The sequence below is a fragment of the Stylophora pistillata genome, chromosome 13 (genome assembly GCF_964205215.1).
Source record: "Stylophora pistillata chromosome 13, jaStyPist1.2, whole genome shotgun sequence".
NCBI classification, from domain to species: Eukaryota; Metazoa; Cnidaria; class Anthozoa; order Scleractinia; family Pocilloporidae; genus Stylophora; species Stylophora pistillata.
This window is the reverse complement of record NC_142531.1, coordinates 18,339,029-18,366,953: the sequence shown is the minus strand read 5'-3', so window position 1 is coordinate 18,366,953 and position 27,925 is coordinate 18,339,029. Positions and strand designations below refer to the sequence as shown.

Here is a 27,925-nt window from a genome sequence, read left to right as displayed (position 1 = left end):
AGGTTCTCAAAGATCGATTTGAATCCCTGTAGCTAAACTTTTGGAGTGCCGAACAAGTTTCGAAGCGAAAATAGGCGCCAGGGAAAACTCCGCATCTTTCGCAAGTCTGGAATCTCGTTTGAACGCGCGTCATTGACGTAACACGAGGTCGAGGCTTAATCACAAATGCGATAGCTGGTGTACGGAGCGACTGTGTTGTCGTCGAATGTCCCATGTTTTACTTTGTGTGATCGCGCCGCAGAAATTCCCCATCTTATATGGGACATGGGTGAATGTGGGATGGAAGCATCAGGGATAAATTTGCTCTGAAAGGGCTCGCGTAATGGATGAATTCAACTTCTCAAACGGAGATGTCGTGTTGGCCGAATGGGAAGACAAACTGTTTTACGCGAAAATTCAGAAAATTGACCGAGTTTCTGGAAAGTGTAGTCTAATCTTCGACGATGATTCTGTTGAGGAATGTCCGTTTTCCAAGATTCACAGTGGTTCGTCTTAATTCTTGCACTCTTATTTCTCTATTCAATCAAGGAGAATGTAGCATTTATATCGATAGAATCCGGCCAAGGTTTCTTCATGTATGACACACAGAGTTCTCGGATTTGTTCTCGGTGTCTTCATGTGGGAAGCAATTAGCGAGTTTTTATTTTCTGTCCTGATAAAACTTCCTTCGCGTAATGTTGTAGGAAAAGCGTAATTGGATTTCTTTGTCCTCGCTAACACTTCTCTCTGATTCCTCGCAGTGACAGAAACGACGGCAGAAATTGTATGTATTATTTGCAAAGACGGAACTTCGCTGAGACCAAACGAGATCGTGTTATGTGACAAGTGTGGAATCGGTAAGTACTTCTTCCGTGTATTCTACTTTCTATTTTGTGTTAGCGCATCTCTGAAACGGAAGGGAAGTCAGCTTTCGCAGTATTTTAATCGCTCTCTTGTCCGTACATGTGTGTTATGTGGTGAAGAAAGGACGGCCATTAAACTTCACGTAAATTCCACCTGCTGCTGGAAGCTCTGTTGTTGTGAAGGAAGAGGACAGGTCGCCGTGCAACGTGGATTCGTTTCAACAATGAGAACACAAAAGAGTACAACTTGATCTTCCAGTCTTTACTTGGTTGAAGCGCTTTTCAGCGAACTAAGTCATCTGAGGGTACAAATTATTCAGACTAAACAGAAGTGAATGTTTTCATTTCTTGATAATGACTCGCCAATTCTTTTTTTCTGCATTATTGTAGCCACAAGTACAGGGGATGTTCAGTTAGAAATAAAAGCTACATTTATTCCCTTTCCCTCGCAAAGGAAAAAATAAATGAAATAAAATGGTGAACTGATGTTCTGATAAAATTAAAATAGCAGATGAGATAAAAATTGATACAGGTCTTCTTTTATTTATGTGATTGTATTGATTTCCAAAATAAGAATATTGACGTCGATTCGCAAGTGGTTTTAGTCAAAGTTGTTCAAAAGAACAGATTATTCATTATGGTTACCAAGGGAAAGTGTCAGCGTTCCATACAGAATTCAAGTGAACGACTGTTGCTTCGAAACCAAATGTCTGAGTTATTCTAGCTGACACGATGTACAAACTTGAATGTCTTTCATTTTGCATTGAACATCGGGAGCAGTTTTTAGGGCGAAAGCTTCTTCGAAATACTGAACTTGTCACTAGCCGTGGAATTCATTATTAGGCAGATGTAGTCCATCACCTACTCAGATGATTAAAACACTAGTTTTAGAGTATTTATATTTCGTTTTCGCTAATGGATGTTGTGGTTGTCTCAAATGTCATCTGAAAGTCTTGGCGCGCAAAGAGATTAAAGCTTGGAATGATAAACAAATGTTTTAGTTTCGTCGGAAGTGATCGACTATTCGATCAGAATCTTGAAATTATTTATCGTTAGTGCAAATATGATTCAGGAAAAGTAAAATGAATTTTAACCTTGTATTTTCTTAACGGTATTAAGAAAAACTTACCAAACTTTGTGTTTGTTTAACTCTTATTGATCTTTGTAAAATCTTTGCGGATCTGAACTTTTTGATGTAATTATACCGTATTCAGCAATATTTTAGCTATGCACTTATCGCGCACAGTTTCTCTTGTTCTGTGGATTCATCGTTGTTCTTCTGTTTTCTTGGAACTGTACAAAGTCTCTAACAATCGCTGAAAAGAGCCTTGGGCACTATTTAGACATCTAATTTTTGAGTGCCAACTAAATGCATCGACTTGTTTGGAACCTCTAGGCCTCATGTCTTGTATAGCGTATTTTATCGCAGCTTCTTGGATGTTACATACTAAATACTCAACAAGCTTTTTGCCAATTTTAACATCTGTTTTTCTATTTTTTAACTTTGTTGTACATATTTTAATAGGATCCAGGGATGGGTTGAGATATTTATGCAAAAAGTTCAGATCAACTGGCCTGTTTTTCAACAAGATTTTTATCAACAGAAAGGTTCATTTTCTCACTCTGTAGTATTGGGAGGTGGTCTTCTCTGAACTGGAGAGCCATTGCTCTCACTTTCAATTGTTATCACTCCAAAGGTGATGATGTTGATAAGCTATTTTTGGTTAATTTTCTTGTTAGTGCAACCAGCCACTATGGCAATAGTTCCTAGCACTTAGATATCTGTTCTGAAAATAAATCAAAATGAAAAATATCCACAGGTAGAAAAAAGGTTTTCATAACACATACATTTTGACTGATAATGTTAGTATGGATTGTTGTAAATTTAGAATTTTTCCAGTAGTTGTCATCAAATGCTACTTTTATTTGGGTGGGATTTTTTTTTATTTTAAGTCCTCTTCTGTTCTGTGAAGAACTTTAATGTACCAGCTGTGAAAAAAAATCAATTTGTTACAAAAATATGGCCTTTAAAGTGCTGTATTCTTTATCTGCATACTTCAAAGGCTCAAAAACTCAAAGGGACTGTATGTAGCCAGCAGATGTACTTAACTTGATACCAGTTTTCAAACACTTGTGTCACTTTGACTGCTTTCGTGAAGTTTCTCCTTAAGTATGACTTCTCAAAGTATCATGTTTCTTCTAGGTCATTAAAGAAAATGCTATTATTTTGCAAGTGATGTTGCAAACCACCCTTAAACAAGCTCTTCTGTAATATTTACTTCACCTACCTTGAAGCCATTTTTCTATTGCTCTGACTCCTTTTTCAAGGGATTAAAAAACTTCAGCACACCAAGAACTCTCAGTTTGAACGAAAGCTAAGTTGAACTTTAATTAATTTTTTTTCTGAGTATCTATATTAGAAAAGGTTATTTGAAAATAGCTTTATTCTCATAGACCTTCTGGAGCCAGAGCAAAAAATTGCTTGAAGCGTGCACTGTTTATAAGCCATCCAAGTGTTTTGACTTCAGTAGTGCCAGGTTTTTAGTGTAATTACCATAATTTCTTTTCTTAAAAGTGTTGCATGCTTGTGAACTAGGCAGGCACTAACATTTAAGTACCTGAACAGTATCATGGTAACATATGATTGGTAGTTTCTCCCACTGTTATGGAACATAATGCTTTTACAAGATTCATCAATCAGACAGCAGGTGTCAGCATGGATTAACATGTCCTTTTTACGCAAGCAATAAGGAACCTAATTTCTGATTAATTCTCCCGAGTAAAGGACGCATCCTAAATTCACTTTCTGTTGGGTGTTAAGGATTACATATTTCATTGACATCTTGTCCCCTAGATGAATATTTATTGTCTCAATTTGTTTTTTCTCCATCCTTTAATTGTCATGTTTGGGCTTTGTTGGTCATTTGAGAAGGTCACTTGAAAATTTAAGTGCTGTAAAAGTCTTGAATATTTATAGTGAACCAAAACAGTAAGAGCCCAAACACTGGCTGTATTTTCATCCTCTGGGGTTTTTTGATAGTAGCTGACTCTGGCTTAAATAGTCTGTTTTGGTTTTTACAAGGAACTGTGACCCTCTGAGCAGATCTCTGTAGCACATGGGTGTTTAAGCAACAAACAGGATAAAACTTGATTTTGTTACAATGTTTCATCACACATCATAAGGTGGAGTCTGAAGTTTCTTATGTTGGCTCTTTTGTATTTTGTGCCCTACCATGTTGATGTTTGTGGCTCTCATGTGCTAGGTGTGTCTTGTGAGTGTCTGATTTTAACAGCACATGGAAAAGTTCTGCAATGTATCTCTTCAATGTCATTTCTACATCACACTTTCATCACAGGATTATTGGTTTCATCTGTTTCAGTTTCTCTGTCATGTAAGTCTTTCTTGATGTTTAATTTTTCCAAAATATCTTATGTCCAGGGTTCACATGTCGAAGTTGATAAACATCAAAATATATTTACATATTTGCTTTGTCTGATGGTCAAGGAAAACAAGTCCGAATATTCAATCTTAGTACAAGTTATTGAAGTAGAATTGTCTCCAAATGGCATGGGTTTTTATAAAGTGCTCTTACTCCATTTTTAGTCAAAGCTCAACTAAGGCTGAAGGGCATATACATGTAGTTGTATTACAAATATTAGAACTATGTTTGGCTATGCTGTTTTTTTGTCTGTGAATAAAATCTTGTGGTCTTCTTTCATTAAATATTTGATTGAGATTTTTATTCGATGGATTAATATTTAAGGCACAATTCAAGAGATTATGAATGACATTCTACTTCTTGGGTGGAAATGTTTATGTCAAGCCTTGATAACTTGTGATTGGTTACTCTCAATGTATTTTCACCTCAAAGTTGGAAGCCGTAAGTTCAGGTTAGCTTCTAATTAAAAAAGATGTACTTTTTTAGAGTCAACTAAAAACCTGATGTTAGGAAAGGATTCATGTAATATTTCATCTGACAGTGTTATGAGAAAGTTCATGTGCTGGTTTCAGCTAGTGTTGTACCGTACTGGCATGCTCAAGTTACTGGCCGATATCCTTCACAGTCATAAAAATGATAACCAAAATTTTTTGTCCATCTGGATGAATATGCAAAAGAGCTGGGGGGAGGGGGGAGAGGGGAGCGGAGGGGGAGGGAGAGGGGGAAGGGGAGGGGAGAGAGACAGGGGTGGGCATGTATATTTGTTACTTTCTCATTCAGGGTCCTTAACCTTATTACGATCATATTTACTCCACGATATTAATCCTTCATACCCTAAAATCAGTATCCATTTTCTCCTTACTGTTCTCTATACATTTCCTGTGGTGCTGACAAGGAGAGTTTATTTAACAATCAAAGCTTCTTGGGTTGCCGATCATTTCCTTTATTCTCGCGATCTTGATGAATGATTCAGCCTTATTACTGTAAGGAGAAATTAGATGTTGGTCACTATTATGGTTTAAAAGTTAAGCTAACCAGCTGTGAAAGAGTAAGTCATATATACATGACGCACTTTTGTACACACATGCAGTTTTTCTAGTCTGATTGATATAACTACTCAATATATTTGAAACTCTTGCAAGTTTTCAAGTTGTTCTTAGCATACTGCAGGTTTGGAACAAAGATTTTTAAGTTGCTGATAAGCATTTAAATGAATAGATTGCCGTAAATAATTCAAAGTTTCTCAAACTGGTTCTGTTGAGCAGCATAGGTGATACCTGTTAGGTGACCATGTTATATTTTTAGACCAAGAGCAGATTTTGGATGCAAATCTTTCTGTTCAATAGCAAGGTGTGAAAGGTTAACAAAAACAGTAAACTAAATGTCTTTAAGAATTTATAGACACCTGCAGTGACCACGTGTTATTCATAATTAAACGTAACATTTCTTTTCATGTATTGTTGAGAAAAGCAAGAAGAGGATTTTTCCCGGTGTTAGCGAATGTGTAGTCAAGTTGTTTGAAGTAACCTTTCATATGTTGCCATGTATAAAATGTGCAAATCAAGGGAACAGGGCAAAAATCTGAAGATTGACGACGATACCTGTCTTTACTGCTAAATTATCGGCGTCTGATTTCTGCTGTAAGAGAATTTTGGATGACGTCAGAAGGAGAAGTCTTAGGTTTCTGCCAGATTTGAAACTTGACGTGTATCAAACATATGTCCACAGATCTTACACTGAAATGTTCAGGATCAAAGTACTTTGATACTCGCCTTAATACTACGGCGTTTGAGTTAATATCGAGAAATGTATCAGTCCATATGACGTCATATGCATATTTTCCTAAACTTGACAAAGTCATCACGTGGAAGAAAATACTGAAGATACTGCCAAGGTGTTTGTATTTTTCCCTAATTATCCTCAAATTACCTTTATCGTGGCTTGTAGGACGAGGCTATGAGAACTAGCGTGGTGACTGAGTGACTTCAGAGTCACCCTCACTCGAATGGTCGTGTGATGCTTCTGTCAGCGATTTCTTTTGCATTTCTTTTGCATTACGGGAAAGGTTTTTGGTGTCGCATTAAACGAACAGCACCCTCGCTCATCCGCGTCCTGGGCGGTTTTTTTTAATTCGAAATTTAAAGTATGAATGTTGTTTTCGAGTACTTTTAAAACGCAAAATATGATGCTGCACATGAAATATATATGAAGTGCTTTGCATCATTTCTCTAAGTTTTTTTTTTTGTGGAATTTAAGTGCCACAAGATTTATCGATATCTAATGTGAAGGAATCGGAAAAATGTTTTCGTGTAAACCTGACGAATCTCAACACGCCACAAACGGTGAATTTGGTATCCGGAAAGATCTCTCGCAAACCTACGCGATAGTCTTTAAGTTCCGTAGCGCGAAAGTGTTCAAGAGAGATGAGGGGAAGATTGGCGCACTCTCCATCCCCCTCACCCCTCCCTTCTACGGAAATTTCAACACGCCACAAACGGTGAATCTGGTATCCGAAAAGATCTCTCGCAAACCTACGCGATAGTCTTTAAGTTCCGTAGCGCGAAAGTGTTCAAGAGAGATAAGGGGAAGATTGGCGTACTCTCCATCCCCCCCACCACCCCTCCCTTCTACGCAACAAAGCCACTATCGCTTACTTTTTTAACTTGAAGCTACTACTACGAAGGGTACTCAGCGCTTATGTCTATCATCCTTAAATGGTTGTAAGTCAAGCCAGTCTTGTGAATAGTTTACAGGGGAGGGTCGTGCGACTGGCGGTCCAAATTCTGGCGGAAATTTAACAGAAAATGCGTCAAAGGGTCAACTCGCTGTCGGTTATTTTATAATCTCACTGTCGCAAAATTAGTTTGACTCAACAGTAAACCTTCCGTCTCGGATGAAGTCCGTCGTCTGAGAACAGGCTTAAATTACGGCTCAACGCAAACTTAGTTTTAAGCTAGTTGCGTTAGGGTCGTTGACCATAGACTTGACCTTCTTTTTATCGCGTTCATGAATTATTGAATTACGAGGAAATGTCCCTTGTTAATTGACTGTAATGGAAATACGTTCAAAGGCAATTTTGTTTTTATGGCTAGAATCTTCTTAATGGGGGTAAAAGGAGCAGTGCATTTTGAAAGGTTTTGAGTGGACGATGGTTTGACACTCAGAGAAAAAGACGCCATATAGAAGCTTTTTCTCTTACTGTACAGGACTAAAGTTTGGAGCCCGCTTAATCGCACCTGGAAGTTTACAGATCCCTTTTCACAGGAACGCTTTATAAAAGAAAAAAAACTTGGTTGCATACACTAAGAATGATTCTTTGCACTGGTTAATTTGCCTTCGACTGCTCTGTTGAATGAAACAGTTTCGGTAACTGAATGATTTCATCTTTGTACACTGGATGACGTCTCAAGGCTCGGTGTTGAGGATTTTCGCCAGGTGAAAAGCTGTTGTGTTCTTTTGTTTGACAAAACACAAGCACGACGCGCGGTGAACCTGTCCTTTTGTGGTGCTAGGAGGAACACAAAGAAACTTATTGCTACTAAGCGCGTTGGCTATTCATTTTGTTGTCAACTGACCAGCGCGCGCGTTGTTCAACAAAAGTCACCCCTTGTGAAAGACAGACCACGATAACCGTGATACTGTCTTTGTGCTCACGCATTCAAGGGAATTAAAGTTCTTTTGGAGCAGTACCGTTGGCATGGTTATTCACCCAGAAGAAGACTATTTTCACACAGACGTTTGCTATAGTGTCGTGGTTTTCTTTGAGGGGCTCAGCTGCACAGATAAACAACGACTACAGTTCAATTTAACCAAAGACCCACATACTCTGGCCGAATCATTGAATCAAAAGGTTGGCTAAAGTTTCCTTCCTATTTTCGTCGTTTTGTTTTTGTTTAAATTGAGTGTCGTTAGAAAATCTCTCTAATCGGCGGCGTTGCTCTCGTTCAACAATATTCGTGTTTTGTTGGTCTTCCTGGATCTGAAGCAGTGCTTTCAGATGTTTGCAGTTATTAGCTTTGTACGCTTATACTTTACTCCAAGGTTGTTAGCTGTTTGCAAAGAAAGCGGCACTGAATTCGGCTGTTTTCTTGTCGAAGTCGCAGAGGAATCGGAAATTTTCATATAGATTCGACCAGAATAACGCTAAATCAGGTATACCGTATACATTTGGTTAAGAATGCAGGAAAGCGCGTTTTCACACAGATATTTTCTTTTTCGTTTTTGGTAGCAAAGTGTATTAGCAATATCTTCCTCAAATTTCTCAGATATGTTTGCATAAGCGCCATGCCGTTTTGTTGCCAAACATGTGACGCGAATGTTGACAATGACTTATCGATCGCTATAACAGGTCATTTTTTTGACAGTTAGAATAATATCTTATGGACAAGGGTTTGTGCCTTTAACTGGTCCATAGCTACCCATTACTCTTACACAGTGCTTAAATGTGAAAATTTTAGTTTTGATTTTGAACTAAAGGCCTTCACGATTGCGACTTTCGCGTTATGCGTTTACGGTCTTCCTTCTATTTATTTACATTTAAGTGGGAAATATTTTAGCTGCTGTAGATGATGTTTTTAAAAATATACCTGCCCTCCTTGTTACAGTTTCAGCCGAATATGTCTAGTAACAGACAGACAGTAAAAAGCAGGTTGTAAATGCACATGGTATAATTAAATGCAATCTTTCCTCATGTTTCAAGCTACTTGGTAATGGTGATGGTTAGCCAAAAAAAATTAACCGGAATGACAAGTGAAAACATACTTACCAAACCGATTCATGTCGTAAACAAGAAACTAAACATGGGAACGTGTTTGCCAAGCAGCCATTTTACAGGCCAAGCATAAACTTAAGTAAGATAGCTCATTTACGCTTTTTTTCCGATAACGATCGCGATTTGTAGCCCAAACAATCTTGTTTGTGTTTTTTTCCTCTCTCTTTCCGCTCTGTACACGATAGCTGTACTTGATTTAACAGGGTAGCGTGTCAAGAGACCATGTTCTGATGATATTTCCTTGGGCTTATACAATCATGCCAGTGGATAACTTAATCAACTTTGTGGACACACGCTCCTTGAAAGAGGTTCCGAATTGATACAATTATGGCTGTTATCTGGTACATGTTTGCTGTGACTCTTAACTTTTGGAACCAATGCGAACATTTTACAGGCCTGAATTAATTTCAGGCTTTATTTTCACTACCGCTCATAGTGTTTGTTACTGCGAACATCGCTTTGATATTCATTTTTTTTTCTTTGGTTTCGGAGACGGAGCTCTCCCCTTTTTTTTTTTTTTTTTTTGCGTCATTAAGAACTGTTTGCATGAGGTTCAAAATTGGCAAAGAAATGCATATTTTTGTCATCTGTTTGCACCCCTTTGTGATCAGAAAACAACCAAGGTGAGCAACATTCCACGAGAGAGGATTGTGTTGCTACCCAACGGACCTAGCGACGGAACTTAGCGCGTTACTAAGATACAATCACGTACTAATAGAAAAAAAAAAACAATGATTTAGCAGTGAAAAGGTTGTTGAAATCAAATGATATTAGAGTTTGCGTGTTTAAAAATATACTTACCATTTTTTTCTTTTCGATCTCGAACGCTTCGAGTACGTTTCTTTTGTGTTATGAGAGGGGGGGGGAAAGGCTGATTAAAATGTTTTGGTCACGTGTACTTTCTAAATTATCTCTGTGATCTGAAGGGAGAAAGTCCATTCTTTACAAAGAAAGCTCTCGTCGTCTGACTTAAATAGATATCTTTCCAGCTGGGAATATTAACCAGATTAGTCAGAGGTTTTAATTTTTTTTTTTGACCGAAATATTACGTCAAACTTGTTAAACGTGCTTCACCTTGCTACACCAATTGGGTCAAGCTTGTTGAGCTGGTTTAACCATGACGTCAAAGTAGGGAAACTAGCCAACTATGTTTTCCAGTAGGCCGAACCGTTAAAGGACTCGCCGTAACTCACAAACCGTTTGGAAACAAGAAGCATTGCCTGACACTGTTGAGTTAATTCAATGCAATTAATTTTGTTTTTATTCTTCGGGTGGTTTCAAATCAACTAGTCTGTTTAAAAAGAAAGTTGAAGGAGCCAGGCTAAATTTTCTAGGTTCGTTTGTAATCTGTCTTCATCTTTTTTATCCTTAACCCCTCTTTCTGCCCTCTTGGGGTTTTGCTGTCTCTCCTACATTTCTCCGCATGTCACCGAAATTATATTTTTTATGAAATAAATTCTGTGAATAAATAAATCTCCCTCTTGGAAATCTTGATCGCTTTCCAGTGTAAGAACAGGCAAATTTTCTTGGTGGCCGGAATAAAATAAAAACACCTTTTTCACCGAAGATTTTTCAGAATAGTAGGAAATCCCTCAGACTTTTTTTTCGTAACTAAAGAAGGTCACTGCACAATATGCTTCATTTCGTAAGCTAGGTCGAATAAAACGTTTTGTTTTAGTCAGCTGTGTTGCCGCAAACTAAAGGACCGAGGCGCTTACGGGATAAATTCAACTCTATGTGAAAGGAACATGCTTGTTCCATTCCATTATGTTTTCAGAAAAATCTTAGGGTTTCTTTTTGTGGGAAATTCTCTTCAGTTTAGTCGCCCAAAGTGCCCTGCCTTACGTCACCTTTGATCTGTTGCAGCTCGAGTTTTGCGAATCAAAATTTATCCAAACATTTACGGCGACCGACAGTTTATTGGCGTTGTGTACCCAATGCATACATGCATGTAATGGCGAAGGATTTCACAATAAAAGCTTTCAAAAAGGGACTCTAAAGATACATCCCACACGGAGCTTTGAATAATAAACAATGAACGATAACGAACGTGAAATCCAAAATCATGGTTCTTCGTAATCTACAATACAATTTGGTTTTTTTTTTCTTGTCTTGGAGAGAAGAAACGTTGAGGATGGTAGCGTTTAATGCCAATAGTAGTAATAATGATAAAAATAAGATAAGAGTGATGGTAATCATTTTCGTTATTTTTTTTGTGATCGTCATTAATAACGATAATATTAACTCTAATAATATTAATGACAAATGACAAATTTCGTAATGTAACATTCATTCCTGTTATAGCCCACAGGTCATTAAATGGCCTAAAGTTCTTTAGTGATCACTTTCGGTGTGAAAGATAAAGATTTCTTTGTCAAGTGTGTTCATTTTTTTTCATGTAAGTTCGACAGACCTGGTGATAAATTTCATGTCAAATTCGTCCGGTCTTGTTTTTTCCAAACGGATGATCTTAGTCTGAATTTTCCGGTTTCATTGGCAGTTCCTCCGAAGTGAATATGAAATTTAGCTATTATCCTATCAAATATCGTCTCACTTAAGGTGTCAATTTAACTTTTTTTTTCCGTTTTCAATGCTATGTTTACTAATTGATTTTAGGGTGTTTTGCATCAGGCTCTCAGATTTTTAAGTTGTGCTGTTGCGTTCATTTTCCTCTTTTAATTCTTCTTTCTGTGAGGGTGTTTAACCAAACAAGGACACACCTTGTTTTGTGCAAACTTTGCTTCTCGGTGTAAATTAAAGAAGCGTTGTGTGGCTAAAGTGGGGCTGTAAAACTCTTAATTTATCTTGTGTGTGCTTGAAGTCAAGCTAAAGTTTACATAGCTCGCCAAGCGGGGAAATATTTAATATTTCTGTCAAAGAGAAAGTGACAGCACGCACGTTCTTTGTCGGAAATAAATGACAGTTTGGAGGCAGGTGAAATGGCGGCTGAAGTTTTGTATGAACAGACTCTTTTCTTGTAATGTTTACGCCTAATCATGGAGAACAGTTTTTTCAATTTTTTCTTCCTTTGTGAAAAACAAACAAAAGCTGAGAAGTTGTGGAGATGTGGTGCCAGATGGCAGCAGAGAAAGTCGCAGTTAGCGAGCTCGCAGTGGGAGTGTGTTGTTATTACTTTACTTATAAACTTCTTTTCTTCAAGAAGAGACACACAGACCTTAAAAAACAAAGGCACACTGGGGATTCTCTTCTGAATTAACATTCTTTGTTGAAATTTCTTGCTTATCGATTCCTCGCGAGACTTTTTATTCCGGTTTGAGAGTGCGTAACTACTGTTTTCTGTGGTCCACAATTTTGCCCGTTACTCACTCGAAATTTTGTCTTTTTGAGCATTTTCCGGGAAGGTTATTATAGAATAGGATCAAATTGATTCCTAAATCTGTTTACCGTTAGTGAAGCAGTAATCTTTCTTATCTTTAACCATACAAGCGTCATTTTTGAATATTATATTTCAAGGCTATAAAAAGGTTATCTATCATAACTTGAAAAAGATTCAATCACCTCGAATGAGCGGAAGTCTAAAATGGCTGTTAGTTTTTAGCAATTTTTCACCTTGGTGGCTAATTTATCCTGGTGGGAGGGAATTCCTTGTTGTTGGTTCAGGGAGAATTCTACAAATTTGCTTTATATGCCGTTGATGGACAAGTTCTTCTGCTTTTGAAAGAGTCATGGCCCATGTTGGTTAAACTGAGAGATGCTTGATGATCACGTAACTGTGTGAAATGATCGCGAGGCCAGGCCGGCGGGCGGGCAGTCGGGCGCTGTAGACATTTCATGAGTTTGAATTAAATTTTGCACTTTTGTAGTCACGGCTGACATTCAACGGAAACGAGTTTCGCAGCCAATTTCCTGTGTTTTAGTTGTTCGTTGATCTGTAAGCGAGCACCTGACAAAGGGGCACAAACACAGGTGAAACTGATTGGTTCAGTTGTGTGTGTTGTGTTGTGTTGTTATTACCATGTATTACTGAGAATTCCTCGCTTCCTTGACAGCTCATAAGAAGTCTACTCTCTTTCCCTTCATTTTATCTGTTTCTCCTGCAAACACTTCACTTTTGGAATAATTGCCGCTGTTTACTCAGTTCTAGCCCCGCCATTGTTCTGCAAATGGCCATTAATTGAACGAAATTATCTTCAAGCGAAAGTTGGTTTGCTGTTTCTTCAGCTGCCTCTCCAGTGCTGTGTTGTTCGCATCGCAGACGACGCTTCTTCTTTCCCAGACTTCGACACGTAAGGACCAAACAATATTCAATCGCTTTTATGATCGCGCAACATTGGACAGAAATTTCCAAGTGAGTTTGAAACTGAAAACATACGGAACTCGCTGCAAAAGTAGGGTTTTTTAGATCAATTTTTGCCGCTCTTGTCTGTCTAGTATTTTTTTCGTGTATACGCGAAAAAAAAGTTAGCTATAATTTATTCTTCTCTTTACTTTTGCCTCTAGCTCATCAGCTTTGCCCAAAGCGCGATGTTCGCCGCTATTTCGACCCGGAAACTAAGTTTCGGATTCAAGGTTCGATACCTTATAGCGAGGAGTTGCGCTGTTAATTTGTGTCGTTTGTATATTTTTCAGAACATTGATAATACTGCACTTTTTCTCCCACGTGGTTTCGTATATTTCGCCGCTTTTGGCTAGATTTTGTTTTGTCGTTCGAACAAGGTGCGGAAAGATGAAATGCGAAGCACGAGTGTAAGTACCTCTCGCCTAGAGTTTCTCGGCGACGAGCAAACATAACGAAGCGGAAGGGTCACTCCACGATAGCGTGAATACGCACCTATATTTGAAAAAATTGTTCAGCCAAGATGGCGGGCAGTATGTGTCTGTTGAATGCAGGTGGTGTTGAAGCGAAACAACTGGTTTCAGCTAACATCTTAGCCTTTGTGGATCAGCTTCGTTCGCTTCAACGTTCAACAAGTTCTCTGTTAGGTTGTTGAATGTACATTGTGGGGCAACTACGAAATTTTAGTTTTTCGTGTCTTGTTTTGACGTAGTCTGGCCGCAAAAACAATAACTTTTCTCTTAGTCTATCACGGTTGAATTTTTTTTCCGTGTTTTGATCGATATGACTTTTCACCGACCGCAGATGCATTCAAAGTAGGTTTACAAAAGTTGATTGATCGCACGAAAGTTAGAATTGATTCTCACTTTTGAAACTAAATTTTAGAGAGTAAACGTTAAATTGTTGCCAACAAGAAGTGATTAAATGAAAGGTTCCTAAACGGAATTACACCTTGGACACTTGAAGGTCAAATTCAATTTAAGTGAATTCCAGGTTTTATATTTTTAATTTTTGTATTACTTTCAGGCTACCATCAAGAGTGCCACCACCCCGCTATACCAGCAGAAGCTTTAGAGTTTGATGCGCCCTGGATGTGCGTGTATTGTACAATCGGCGCATTTTGTCCATACCTGGAGAATCCATTTGAATCCAAACCTGCTAGGAAAGGAGTCAGAAAGACCAGAATCCACACGGTAAAACGATCATGCTTTATAGTGGCAATAATCAGCTAATTTACCTAACGTAACTAGCTGCAATGTTCGTTTTCAATAATTTCGTTTTACTTTCCGGAGTCGCAAGATTAGTATAGTTGATTGATTTCGAAAGACTCGTTCTCGCAGCCGGATATTAAATGTGTTAGCGAATCATATTATATAGAAGAAAAACAAACAGTGCCTTTCTAGCCCACAAAAGATACCTATCTTTCTTGGCGCAGGTTAAATTTTCACCTAAGGTTGCAAGGATGCCTAATAAACTTTATTATTATCATTATTATTATTATTATTATTATTATTATTATTATTATGCAATATACACGTTTGGATGCTAGTGAGCTAAGCAAGATAGGGCGGAAATTCGTAACCTATCTGCATGACAGGACTGTTAACTATAATAATATCTAATACTACTTAAATATAAATGATCAATATAAATCGATAAAAGTGTCAATTGGCCCAATACTAAGATAATTTTTTTTTTTTTATTTTTTTTATTTTTTTATTTATTATTATTATTATTATTATTATTATGATTATTTTTTAATGTTGTTTATTTATCGTGTTTTTTTTCTAACATGTTTGAAATCCTGTCAATTTCTCAGTGGAGAATTGGCACCATGGTAACCGACACGTAAATTGTTACGGGCTGCAAGTAAGATTTCCTCCTCAGTGTTTCTTGACGACATCGTCAGAAAAAAAAAAAAAGAAAACAGATAGCAATGAAGAAATTCTCGCTTTTCATTGCTTTCTCTCCCTAATACATGTAAAACAAAATAGCGGTCGTTTGATAGATGCTAAATTACAGTTAAAAGTAATTGCTTTACAGCCAGCACCCAGTTGCTACGTCTACTCTTTTGTAGCAAATTTGGTGGAATGCCTTCCATAACGACTCAACATCGCGCTGATATAAGAGGGCAAACTGAACACGCCATAACACTTCACGCTTCGTTCAGGGAAGAAAACTATTTGGAATTAGTTTCCGGTTTTTGTATCAACATTAAGGCAGATGTTACCACCGGTGCCATGGGAACACAGTTAAGTTGCTTCTAAAAGCGCACAAAAGTTTTCACAACGCCAAGAAATGTGACAACCATACCTGACTCCAATGTAAACACAGATTTTCTCTCTACAGTCCTCGTGGATTTGTATCAACAGTTCTTATACGAATTTGACTGTCGATCAGCGAAGTTTATTTTGTTATCTGTGTATTTGCCTTTTTTCTTTTGATTTTATCATTGATAAAATGTTGAGTTATTAATCTCTGTGATAGTCAATGTTTACATTTTGAGACGAATCGTGGGCTAAGTAACGATATTTCCGTGAAGATATTCAATCAATACGTACATTCGACCATCAGAGTTTGATAAGCACGGCCTTGTGTTGTGTGTTCCATTTTAAATCACTCTTCAGGTATCCTTGACTTTTATTTCAACGACTTGGCCTCATTAGTGAATCCTCTTATATTTTGAATGGCCTTTTAATTTGCGGTCTGAATTATATCACCGTAATATCACTTCGGGATCGGTATAAGTCTGTTCCAACGTGCCGCAGTGAACTATACCAAAAGCATTTCGCAATAATCCGTAATTTCTTCTGTAGGTACAATACATCGAATAGAAACATTTTATCAAAACTCAGTTCCGTTTTGACGGAATCGCGAAAATAAGAACCACTGTGGCCAGAAAAATAAATAAATCCTTATACAATCTTTAGCAGAGGTCCAATATTAATACAGTCAGCCTGATATAAGCTTGATGTCTTTGTTGTTAGTTACCAGCAAATGTAACGAAATGATGTTGAGCCTCTGTATACCTTTATCGTATGTTGAGCCTCTGTAGGTCATTACTGTATTTTTGTCCTAGAGCTGTCAATGTGAAAATGCCTGCCACACTTTTTTTCGGTTTATCGCTTGTATTTTGGTCAAATATTGTAATTTTTTAGAAAAATTTTTAGTTAAATTTTGGCTGAAATCGCTCTAATTTTTTCAATGGTCTTTCGTTGCGTCGATGCATACTTGGTCGTGTTGCAAAGGCTCAGTTTCATTCACTTCATAAATATTTTACAAGTTTATTTATTTACTTTTTTATTCAGTCGGCCATCCATTATTTATTCGCTTTTTGTATTGATTTATTTGTTTGTCGACTGTGTTAGTTCTCGTTATTGACTTCGTGAAACAGAAAGGTGTTCCCAAAGAAACGTGATTGTGCGTGCCCACGCGTGGTCAACGCGGGATCACGCATGCTGCAGGAATTACGTCAATAGCATTACTTTCTGAGAAGAAAAGTTGAAGTAGCTTTGGAGGGCTGACAATCCTTTAGCCTGAGGGCTCTGAAGAAGGTTAATTTTAGTTCAAAGGGATTATATTTGATGTGGACATTAGACGGTCGTGAAAATTAATCCTTAGACGAATTTTGCCAAAGTATGTTGGATCAATCGGTCCGCCACTTAGTGAAGTTAAAATCGCCGCCCATCTAATCACGAAACGTCGCGACTGAATTAGAAAGTGAGTTGAACAGAAAGTGAAGAAAAGAGAGTGAACCACAGACTGGCTGATACTCGTCTGAAAGTTTCCTGAAACAACTACAAAAAGTAAGGTATTATTTCTTCATTCTACCCATAGTTGTGGAGATAAGTATTTCGATCAGAAATTTCCTTGCCTTGAAAGAATCGCTTTTTTTTTGTAAGCGACTGCCTGTTGAGTTCTTGTTTTGTTTAAACGGAAGAAAGAATTATTCTAATGCAAGCATCAGCGCAGAGGACATTCCATATACAGGAAATCGAAATTATTCGAAATAACACACTGAAGCGATTAGATTTCTGGTGGAAAACTAGATATCGAAGGTTGCTTTAGTCTGGAAACTAGAGCTTCTTCCCTAAGACTTAGTCTCCGATGAATTACATCGTATTGATTGTGGCTAATACCAAGTTCCTTGAATGCTTTTTACGGATCTCTGTAGATTCGCTGAACGTGTTCGTGCGGGGTACCAAATTAAACTCTTTGTGTTTGGAGGACGGTCGATAAATCACTTAGCATTCAACTTTACTTTGCGAATAATTTATAGCCAGAGGATCGGCTCAGTAGGCCAATACATCCCGGAAGAAGGTCAATATATGATATGTTATGTGCGGCGCCACGATTCTGCTCTGCGGAGGTCTATTTAAGGCAACTATACACACAAGTTGAAGGGTCATTTGACCCCGTACGTGATGTGTTGTGTGTTGGAGTGCTTTCAACTTTCATGGATTCAGTTTAGTAGCTTTCGCTGAATAGCCCTTAAGCGTGTTCTGGGCGAGTCACGTTCACTTGGCTACGAGAACAATAGATGGAACAAAGGATAGAAATATGTTACGTAAGATTAGACAAGAACACAATCGCTTGCTTTTGTCTGATCTGTCTGATTCTTGTTTATTTTCTGCATAAGCTGGTCGTTGCCGGGTTTTAGCTGTTGCTCTCCTGTGTTATGCCATGACAGAGGTTTTAAAAATAGATTAGTTAGAAACTGTCAGTAATTGTTTGTTGAAAGGTTTGACCCATGGTTTAATGTTCCGCTAGAGCGCGCTGGAAGACGCTCTTGTTGTTCCACGTCATCTCTCAAAACGAAAAAGTAGTCCTAATAGCTGAAGGATAATCATCTTATATTTGAACAAATATGACTCGGCATACCAGCCGGATATGTTATTTACCACTGAATGTATATCAGTGCATGAACACGGGCCGATCTTGAGGCGAAAACGCTGCCGAATATTGCGGTATTGTTGATAAATAATTGAAGTGGATGGTATCCGCTTACTGTATTTGTTCTACACGCCAGTATTGCGCTATTAAGCCCCACTGATAGTGCGTGTTTTTACGCAATGTAAGTAATCTATAGTGGGTCGAAAAATAGCCATTTCCTGATGGTCGACTTGAGCGAAGCGCGTTTGATAAAATGGAACCCATTCAAGAACAGGATATCGTTGTGCAGGATTTGCTGCTGTTGTGGTAAATTGACCGCGTTTAAGGTAATACAGTTGTGAACCAGTTTGTGGTGTTTGGAGTTTCTTCGTTTTATTTAACGGCGCCAGTAGCTTGATATCGGTATATTCCTGAAACAAGAAACGTGATATTGATAATACGGCATCTCAAGTGGCACTTGATAGTGATATTGATCGAGGGCACAAACTGGGTATTGAAGGCTGCCATTACTGATAGAGGCAGTCGTGAATTAAATAGTTGTGTTTTCTATTATAATACTTAATCTAAAAAACAACATTGTGTCGTGTCACTCGGCAGAGCTTTTCGGTATCTTATGGCTGTGGGAAGATTAGTCTTTAAATCTTGTAAGGGCGAGATTTTGTGGCTGTTTTTAACAAGATTTTGACCGGTTAGGCAGCAGTAACATGTTGTTTGCCCGAAATTTCTTTCATCACAGCACGCTAAGTCAGGTAAAAACTTTGTGTTTAAGACTGACTAACTGTGAGTCGTCGGGAAGTGACTCAGCAGTAACTAGGCGCAACAGATAAATATTTCGTACTAAATGGAAATACAGTCTGAGTGGTTTTCTTTAATTTTTTTACAGCTTAAGTCCGGAGAATCGTGCGTGAGCTCAGGAAATTCAACAGAAGACGAGAAAGATTTGCCCGCAAGGGAGAGTATTAAGGCAAGCGAGGTGGTCTCGCGCGGGATGTCGAGCTATTACTTTTCCTCGCACATGCATCCACGCGAAGGAGCTAAGGTACGAGGGAGGCCAACGTTCGGTCACAAGTCCAAATCATCCGGTGGGGATAAACGCGCGCGAGGGAACAGCAAACCCGCCGCGCGCTCGGGTGTGCGGGAACGTGACCAGTATTCGGATAGAAACTCTGAATTTGACTCAAATCAGCAACGGAAAAGCTCGCATCATTACCAGAGACATGGTAACGACTTGCCCGCCCGGCATTCAGGACGTTATGGTTCCCCTGTACGGAATGTAAGGCTTTTGGAGGATTCTGAGGGAAGGAAACTGTCACCGGCTAGAGAACAGGGAAGCAAACGATACCAACAAACCGAGGAGAATAAAGCAGCCAAAGTGATATCTTCTCACAGGCGCGATGCGCCGCGGGAAAAACAAAGACTAACCCAGGATTTGGCACGACAGAAGAGATTATTAAGCGAAGATATTGCTCGGGCAGAACTGTTGCAACGTGAACAACTTACCAAAAAATTTGTAGATATATTTGACAACAGGAAAGAAAGTGTTGGAACGGAATTAGCAGCCGTTGAAACGGATGGCGAGAAAGCTTCGACAGAAAACATTCACGATCAGATTTGTAACGAAGGAGAGAATGATTGCAATCATGGAATGTATGAACGGTGTTACGGAGACCACTCCCCCGAGTACAATAGTGAACATGATAGCGACGATGTTTGTAAACTTTCAGGCGAGCGAGAGTCTTTGTTTGATAGATTCTTGCGTAGAGGACCTGTGCAGGAAATGAAAAATATCGAGTTTGTGAATGAGAGTAAAGTTGAGGTAAAAGGATTGCGTTACAAGAATAACTTGTTGGAAAACTCTTCGTCTGGTGGGAGGCAGTGTGAGGCAGATACCATCACCAACTCTGAAGTTAGAAATACGCTTGAACTCCAGCTTGAAAACGTCTCTGATGACGACGAGCTACCTTTCAGTGATGCTGATAAGGAAGAAACTCTTTTGGAAAACAGAAAGGTTTCTACCAATGGACTCAACTCAAATGGCGGAAGTCCAACGTTTGCGGAGAACACGAGCCCGGTCGAAAATGGATTAAATTCAACGTCTGAAATAAAATGTAACGGCTTAGAGGAAAAACGCGACTCGGTAGATTCGCCATTGAAAACTGACTTAATCAACAATCTTGGCTACGCGCCTTGCGAATGCTCAAGCGAAGGAGGAACTTCGAACTGTGATGACAAAGCTATTGATGGCAGCTTTGCATATGACAACATAGAATGTCTACCGCCTGACGACCCAGATCACAGCAGTATCAAAAGTTCAAAAATTGCGCGCCTTATGGAGGAGCCCGATATGCAGTGCGAGCATTCCACTAAGAATGTTCACGATTGTGAGGAAAACGAAACTCTTGAAGTTTCCTCCTGTGGCGCTTTCAACAAAAATGACGATGAAAATGGCGATGAAAATGACGATGAAAATGACATAAAAAATGGCGACACTGATGCATGGATCGGTCGCGTGAGATCATCGGAAATAAATGTTACAAAGTCGAATGAATCGAGTGAAAAAGAATGGCATGAAAACGAGTTTAACAGCGAAGAATTAGCTCAGAAGGCAGAAACCTCTGATCAGCAAATCATAGATGAAAACGCTGAAGTCATGGAAATGGAAGGCTCTGTGAAACAAGAAAAAGAAACGGAGCAGAACGGTTCGTTCAGTACCGAACAAAACTCTGAGAATGTTACCAACGAATCTGAACTTTCAAACGTGGAGGGTATGTCGGATGCGGGTGAGCTCAGTGAACCAGAAAATCTAACCCCACCGGCCCGCGGGAAAATAAAGAAGAAGAAAAGGAAGAAGTCGAAAACTAACAAGAACGTGCATAAGCTAGTTTCCCATAACCCACGGCGGAAAGCCAAAGGAGGGAAAGCTCGCTCTGCTGTTAAAGACGCTTCAACGAGTAAGAGCGTTAAACAAGTTGATTCAGAAAGCGACGATGATGCATCACAGAATAAAAACAGAGATGCATGCCAAATAACAGTGCAAGCGGAGGAAGATAAAGGGCTTGTGAGAGAGACTCCAAACATGGATGATGACTTTATGACCTCAGGAGGCTCCCCGACCCACCCCTCTCTGGACAACGAAACCGAGTCGGCCAGCTTCAAAGAAAGTTGTCAGGTTGAAGAAAATGATGATAACAAACGGTGCAGCGATGGGCGATCGCTGTCGCCGAACGAAGAACGCTTTAGCGCAGACGCTTCAGAAGAAATCTTTGCCGTGGGGACTGCTGGTTCAGATAATTGCGATAGCGCTCATGAAGCGAGCGCCCTTTCAGACTCACAAAGAAGTTCAGTGGAGGCAAGTGGAAGGAAAGACATAGGAAGGAAGGAAAAAAGAATCGGAAAGACCAAAAGAAAAAGTGACGAGAAAGACAAAGATAGAGAAAGATCAACTCCACCTCATCTTATCAGTCAAAACCGATACGCACGTGATCTGCCGAGGCATAACTGGCTTGTGGAACGGCTGCTGCAACAGAACAAACTGTGCGCTGAGGATACTGTGCAGTCTGCAAAAGATGCAAAGGAGGAGCAAGGCAACGAAGGTAACCAAATCATCAGAGAGAACGAGCTCTCTCCTTCTGGCGAAAACGAGAACGCTGTAGATAAAGACATCGTGAGAACGTCGCCGGTTCAGTTATCGCCCGAAAAACCCGAAAAACCAGAAAACCGTAGCGCATTTTCTCCAAAACAACTCAGCGATCATGAAGATCCCACAACTTCACCGAAGGACGACTTTCAAAATGAACTTCGTCAGAGTTTCTTGCGAAGAAAATTTCCACCAAATGTACCTAAAACGTTGCCTCGACTTAAACCATCCTCACCTGAATCCACCGGCGGAAACGAAAGTGGTTTTAAACCAACGGATAACAAGCCCCCCCCACCTCCATTGAAACACACCTTACCGTCTAAGGAAGCTTCTGGTTTGGAGCCTTTACCAAAGCTCCGAAAGATTGTACCTGAAAAAGAAGTTTTCCACGAACCGCTCCAGGATAAAGAGGGATTGACGTCAGGGACCCCAAGAAATAGCGAACCAGCTTCGACTGAAACAGAGCAACAGCGTAAGGTTATCAGCCCCATCGAGATTCTCGACGATGATGATGAGAAAAAGAAACGTGGACTGGAAGAAACACGAGAGGTTAGTCATAGCTCAAAATCAAGCTATGAGCAGTCCAGCACCAAACATAACGATTCAAGCCAAAAGGAAGGACACAAATCACCTCCAAAATCAATAAGCAGTTCTCCCCCTGATAAAGCAGTGCCTTACTCTTCGCTAAAGAAGCCTTTTGGTGCTGTGACTCCTACCATTCCTGGAAGTATGAAGGAGAAATTCAGCCGCCCTATGCACGTGCCACCCCATCGCGCCGCCATTTTGATTCCTGTTGTCCCGATGCATGATGGGAATGGCATGCCTATTTCACCAGGTCTCGGTCCAACCTCGCCCCATTTAAAGAGTTACTCACCCAGAACGTTCACACCGCATCTTCTAACCCACAGTGGAGCCATACCTGGGCCTGGAATGTTTGGTGGTCCTTTGTCACAGGCAGGTCGATACCCCGCAACCAACTGTGGACACCACATGCACGGAAACATGAAGTCAGGAATACCTTGTAAGCGGGACGTGAACTGCCCTTTCCATGGCAACAGCCCTAGAGGTATGCACTTGGACATTCCTGGTCATCATGGCCCAGTGCGCGCCTTTGGCCCTCACAGCCACGACCATTTGTCTGCAGTTATGTCACGTGATCGTCGTGAGTGCGACAAAAGCCAATGCCGACAACCAGAATTTCAGGCGTACCAGCCGGATAAGCAGTCCCCACCCGATAGAGACACTCTAGGGGACAAAGCAAACCTCCAGACACCCAAAGTGGTAAAGCCCATTGCGCATGTCCCAGGAAAGCGCCCTCCACTGATGCTGTCCCATCTTCAGCAAATTGGGAAGCATTCCCCTGCAAGTCTGAGAGAACTTGAAACTTTACATGACGATAAAGTCCGCCGCTTCGGAAGCGATCACTTGCTTTCTCCCCATCAACTCCAGAAGTCACCTGAAAGATCTCCCAGGGAACGCGTGGTACCTCACATGACCTCACTGTACGAGCGGAGACCCCTCCATCAGCCTCTCACTTTGTCTGATCTAAATCGCAGAAGAGAAGAAGAAATGTTACGGATAAAGATTGACGAAGGCGTCAAGGTGCATCCAGGGGAACTTGTTGTCTCTGGCCTCACTTCTCCTTCCCGCGGACCGGCCAAGTTTACAACCCCTCCGCATTCAAAGGATTCTACCTTAATCTCTCCCGGGCGGGGACCGAGCTCGACTTCCATTTCGCCAGTAGACAAGAGGGATCAGGCCGTTTCATTGAGACGTCTAGTAGACGAAAGGAAGCCTGGCTCTATCACGGGTGAATTTATCAAGCCTGGACCTCCACGTCTTCGACCATTGGATGAAGCAGATGTAAGAGTGTCCTCTGATAGGCAGAGGCGTGAGGAGTTGAGTAGAGGATATTCGTCACCATTGCTAAGGATGCATTCAGCCAAAGAAGCAAGCCCTCGAGATGTAGAAATCTTAGAACATGCTGGTCGACTGGAGAGAGAGCGAAACGCCGATTCTTCGCACGGCAATTCTAGCATCACAAACCCAGGCCTTCGACTGTTGGATGAAAAAGTGAGACAAACTAGTAATAAAGAAGAACGTGCAAGAGAAGGCCTCAGTCCCGAAATGGAACACAGGCTCCGCTTAGAGCAATCAGGAGAGCTCAAGGCAAGAGGCACAAATTTAGAGCTGTTTCAACTCAAAGAAAAAGACCCAAGAATGGATTTGAGAGACAAAGAAGGCACCAGGATACCTGTCTCCGAACGAGAGCGCCCTGAAGACCTCTTACTACTCCGTGCTGGAGATAGTGGGAAGAGGTCGAGAATGCCATTTAATATCTCGCCTCCTCTCCGTCAGAAAGCTTATCCAGACAGACCATTTCCGATGTCTTCTTCTGTCCAAGGAAGGATGGACCCTAGAGTGGATCCCCGGATGGCAGCTCTACATGAGTTAGAGATGCATAGGCGTGGTGAAGCAGTCAGAGGGTCGGAAACGTCTCATCGCGAGCTTCTCAGTCGGATGGCTTCATCCTTGCCTATGAGTAAGGGCGGATCCCAGAGTGCAAAGTCCGTTTTTGTCCGACCAGATGGTTCGTTGGAGCGACGGGGGCCCGAATCCATTCGATTGCCCTCCGATATTCACATGTATTCCCCACCCAGTTCCCTTGTTTCTCGGGAATATGGTCTCGTGATGAACTCACGTCAAGCCATGGAACGTCTGGCTGCTGCAGCTGGGAAGCCTGCGGGTCTCTTAGCAGAGGTTGGTAAGAATGTGCCACCTCACATCAGACAGGTGAGTGCAATAATAAGAGAGCAAATCTACCTTGCAAATCTAAATGTCATGTATACATTATATAGTTGAAAAAAAAAAAAAACAAAAAAAAACAACAACAACAAATAAACAAAAGCTGATTATTATGAGTATAATGTAGATCATCGTTTCAAAAATTTTCCTGATTTCAGATTTGAATTAGTCAAGTGAAAATGTACTTTTAAGGTAACCGCGATAGTTTCCACCTATCAAAAGTCCTTGGAACAGTCCATAGCCACAGTAGCTTTACAGGCAATAGAAACGTTTGAACTGTTGGACGGTGTATTAATTAGATCTATTATTTGCCACTACCTTGATAGGACATTGAACGCGAGAGAGAGCGGGAAAGACAACGACTGAGTCTGGAGCAAATCGAGGCCAACAGAAGACTTCTTCATGCAGAGCTCAAAGACAAAGTTAACCCTCTTGTGTTCAGCAAAGAACATCAACTGAGAATGGAACAAAAGCGAGATCACTTGGACGCAATGAGAGCGCGTGAGAAACGAATCACAGATCACGAACGCCTTCTCTTCATGGAAAGAATCGCAGAGGAGAGAAAACGAAGATTCAGTGAAATCGACTGTCAAGGTGGAATTATTATGCGGCATCCTTCTCCCCCACAGTTCAGTCACGTATCGGATCGCGAGGAGTACGAGAGAGTGAAAAGACTGAAACTCATGGAACGTTCAATTTCTCCGTCCGCTCAACATTCCAAGCACTTGAGCTCCAGTGCAAATGTGCTTAATCTTGAAAGGAAAGACCGACCTGAGATCGCGAGTCCCAAAAACCTTATAGGGAACTCTTCTCAAGTAAGAGACAAACTGAGTGAAGCTGGTGACGTCAGAGTCAGTCGTCCTCTGGAAAATGAACATTTGAGAAAAGCGGCAAACAGTGCGATGTTTGAACGGGATTCTCTGTGGCATCGCAATCGTGACCAAGCAGTGAGACCTAGTCAAGCAGTTATTGATCGTAAAAGAGCTGAAGCGCACATGAATGCTCCTTTACAGGGGCTCATGGCCTCCAAGGCAGGTCCCCTGACATCTCAACGGGAGGAAAATAAAGGCACCGGGAAGGCGGAACATGATGGAGTTAACCGCTGCTCAGTGTGCAAGCGTGAAGCGTCGTTCCTGTGTTCTGGCTGTCAGGCGGCTTGGTACTGCAGCTCAGAGTGTCAGGTAAGAAAGCTAATCACGCCTTTGATTTTAGTATCAAAATTAGCGTGTTGGTTCTCTTCGCAATATAATTAGTAATACATTTTCCAAAAAGCAATTCATTAGAATCGTTCCAGATTCCGGAAGGTCTGAGGTTCGCCTGTTGTAAGGAACATCTTCCTTTCTTACTGAGTAATGTTATTCAACCCAAAATTTTAGTGTTTGCATTATTGATCTAATTAACAAATAGATTCCATATTGCCGCGCGTCTGCGCAGTAATAGATCCCATAAGACTGATGTTCTTACCTCGTTTTGACGTTTACTGTAATCTTACCTCGTTTTGACGTTTACTGTAATCTGTTACTGTATAGACAAACGACCTATTATAGCTTTATGATGAAGGAGCAAAATGCTCTGAATTATGTCGTCCTTTATGCCTCTGTCCTCCAGAGTAAGAAGGAAGAACCAATCAAGAAGCGCGTATAATTCAGCTTATCTTATAAAATAGAATAGTGGCATGCAGTTAGCTTATGAAAAATAATATTTTTAAACTTGCAGCTCTCCGCGTGGGGAACACACAACAGGGAATGTAACCAAAATAAACGTCCGTAGTTCACTTCAAGCTCCATATCTTTTCATCGTACCTCCTTTGCACGACTCAACACATGGTGTTTTGAACATTATTGCGCCGGACAGTTCAGCTTAAACGATTGTTAAATATATATATATATTTACAGCACCTTGTTAGTCTTAAAAAGAATGTGTTGACGAAAACTGGCTGAAATAATGGTTGGTTAACATACACGAAGAAATGCAGTGAGTTGAAGTGTTGATATAAGCCTCATATCAGTGACAAGTCGAGGCCTGTGAGCAGGCCGTCATTATGAGCGCTTTAGCACGAGTGTTATCTTCTCCCGCGGGAATGTATGAGATCTGGAGCCACGCCAGCTGGCGAGATGACAGCAAAGGCTCAGGCACTAGTGCTAGACTTCCAGTAAGCCTACCCCTGACTCGTCTCAAGTCTTCCAGCAGGCGCAGAAACGCGCGACCTCCAGCGCTGATAATGAGGGCCTGGCCGTAAGCTAAAGAATTTTAAACCGAGTTTCAGCGACGGCACAAAAGAAGATGACATGAATATAAAAAGGATTTAATTAACAGTTTAGGCTTAGTGCAAACCTACTATCTTGGGTAGTCAAGGCTTATGGCTGTTTCTGAATTGCGTTGAAAGAATGACGTATAAACCGTTCTCTAGACACAGATTTCTAACCTTACAGGCGGTTTCCGTTTATGAAGACAATGTTTTTTTCATTCATTCTTTCTTCCAAGCCCATGTGTTGTATATAGCTTTTTTTACCGAAAAAAAAGAAACGAATTTGGGTTTCTATTTAACCCATAAGATGGCGGCCACAAGTTAGCGCTGAAGATGTTAACTTGGGGGAAAACTTCATAAATTTGTTCACGCGAAATTCACGGCGAGTGAGATTTCCTTAGATTTTATTCATCTAAAAATTAGTAAAAAGTAACTCTACGTTGAAAACGAAGAAGGAAATACGATTTGTTCAAAGAAATGTAATCGGTAGCTTCACCTTCATCACGTCTTTCGCGGAGTTTTATTAGTCATACAAACGTAGTACGTATTAGTATCCTTGGAAATGTCCCCACAATCTCGTTCGCAGACGTCTATTGCTGTATCACGCAACGTGTCACGCAACTTAGAGGAACTTTGCGTGAGAAACCAAGGATTGGCTGCGTAGGAGACAGGAATTGCTAGTAAGGACCGCTCCTCTGGCGTCTTGAATATTGGTGTAAACTAAAATTTAAAACGAATTTCAAATCTTTAATTTAATTTATGTCAGACATCTATTTATGTATGTAAATCTTAAATTATGTTGGATTAGAAGTGTAGAGTTTTTGTAAAATGTATTTATTTCTGGATATAAATCTGTGTCCATGTATAAAGAAAAAAGATAAATGTCGTTTTAAGAAATAAAATGCTTTGCATTTAAAGCATGGTTTGTCAAGAGATTTCTAGCAATCATACATCAACGTAGACCTTAGATCCTTCGAGCACCCTGACTGGTT

General features: G+C 40.3%; 1 protein-coding gene across 5 annotated transcripts; it reads left to right on the top strand.

Annotated features, from left to right (window-relative positions):
* Nucleotides 1-27,850, top strand: LOC111333535 (uncharacterized). Of its 5 annotated transcripts, XM_022939124.2 has the most exons (6): nt 1-485; nt 741-836; nt 14,377-14,543; nt 19,127-24,673; nt 25,012-25,866; nt 26,402-27,850. In XM_022939124.2, the coding sequence occupies exons 1-6, from the start codon at nt 323-325 to the stop codon at nt 26,453-26,455; spliced, it is 6,882 nt and encodes a 2,293-aa protein (XP_022794859.2). In that variant the 5' UTR covers nt 1-322; the 3' UTR covers nt 26,456-27,850. The 5 variants fall into 5 exon arrangements, with proteins under 5 accessions (XP_022794859.2, XP_022794866.2, XP_088598703.1 ...); XM_022939131.2 differs by lacking the exons at nt 1-485; nt 741-836; nt 14,377-14,543 and adding an exon at nt 16,668-17,156; XM_088742577.1 differs by lacking the exons at nt 1-485; nt 741-836; nt 14,377-14,543 and adding an exon at nt 16,668-17,161.
* The last annotated feature ends 75 nt before the right edge of the window (nt 27,851-27,925 follow it).

Bases quoted from the DNA above. Each gene is read 5' to 3' on its own strand.
- LOC111333535 (XM_022939124.2), top strand. From the start codon at position 323: ATGGATGAATTCAACTTCTCAAACGGAGATGTCGTGTTGGCCGAATGG. The intron at 24,674-25,011 runs GTGAGTGCAATA...CTACCTTGATAG, and splicing joins TGCCACCTCACATCAGACAG to GACATTGAACGCGAGAGAGA. The intron at 25,867-26,401 runs GTAAGAAAGCTA...TTAAACTTGCAG, and splicing joins ACTGCAGCTCAGAGTGTCAG to CTCTCCGCGTGGGGAACACA.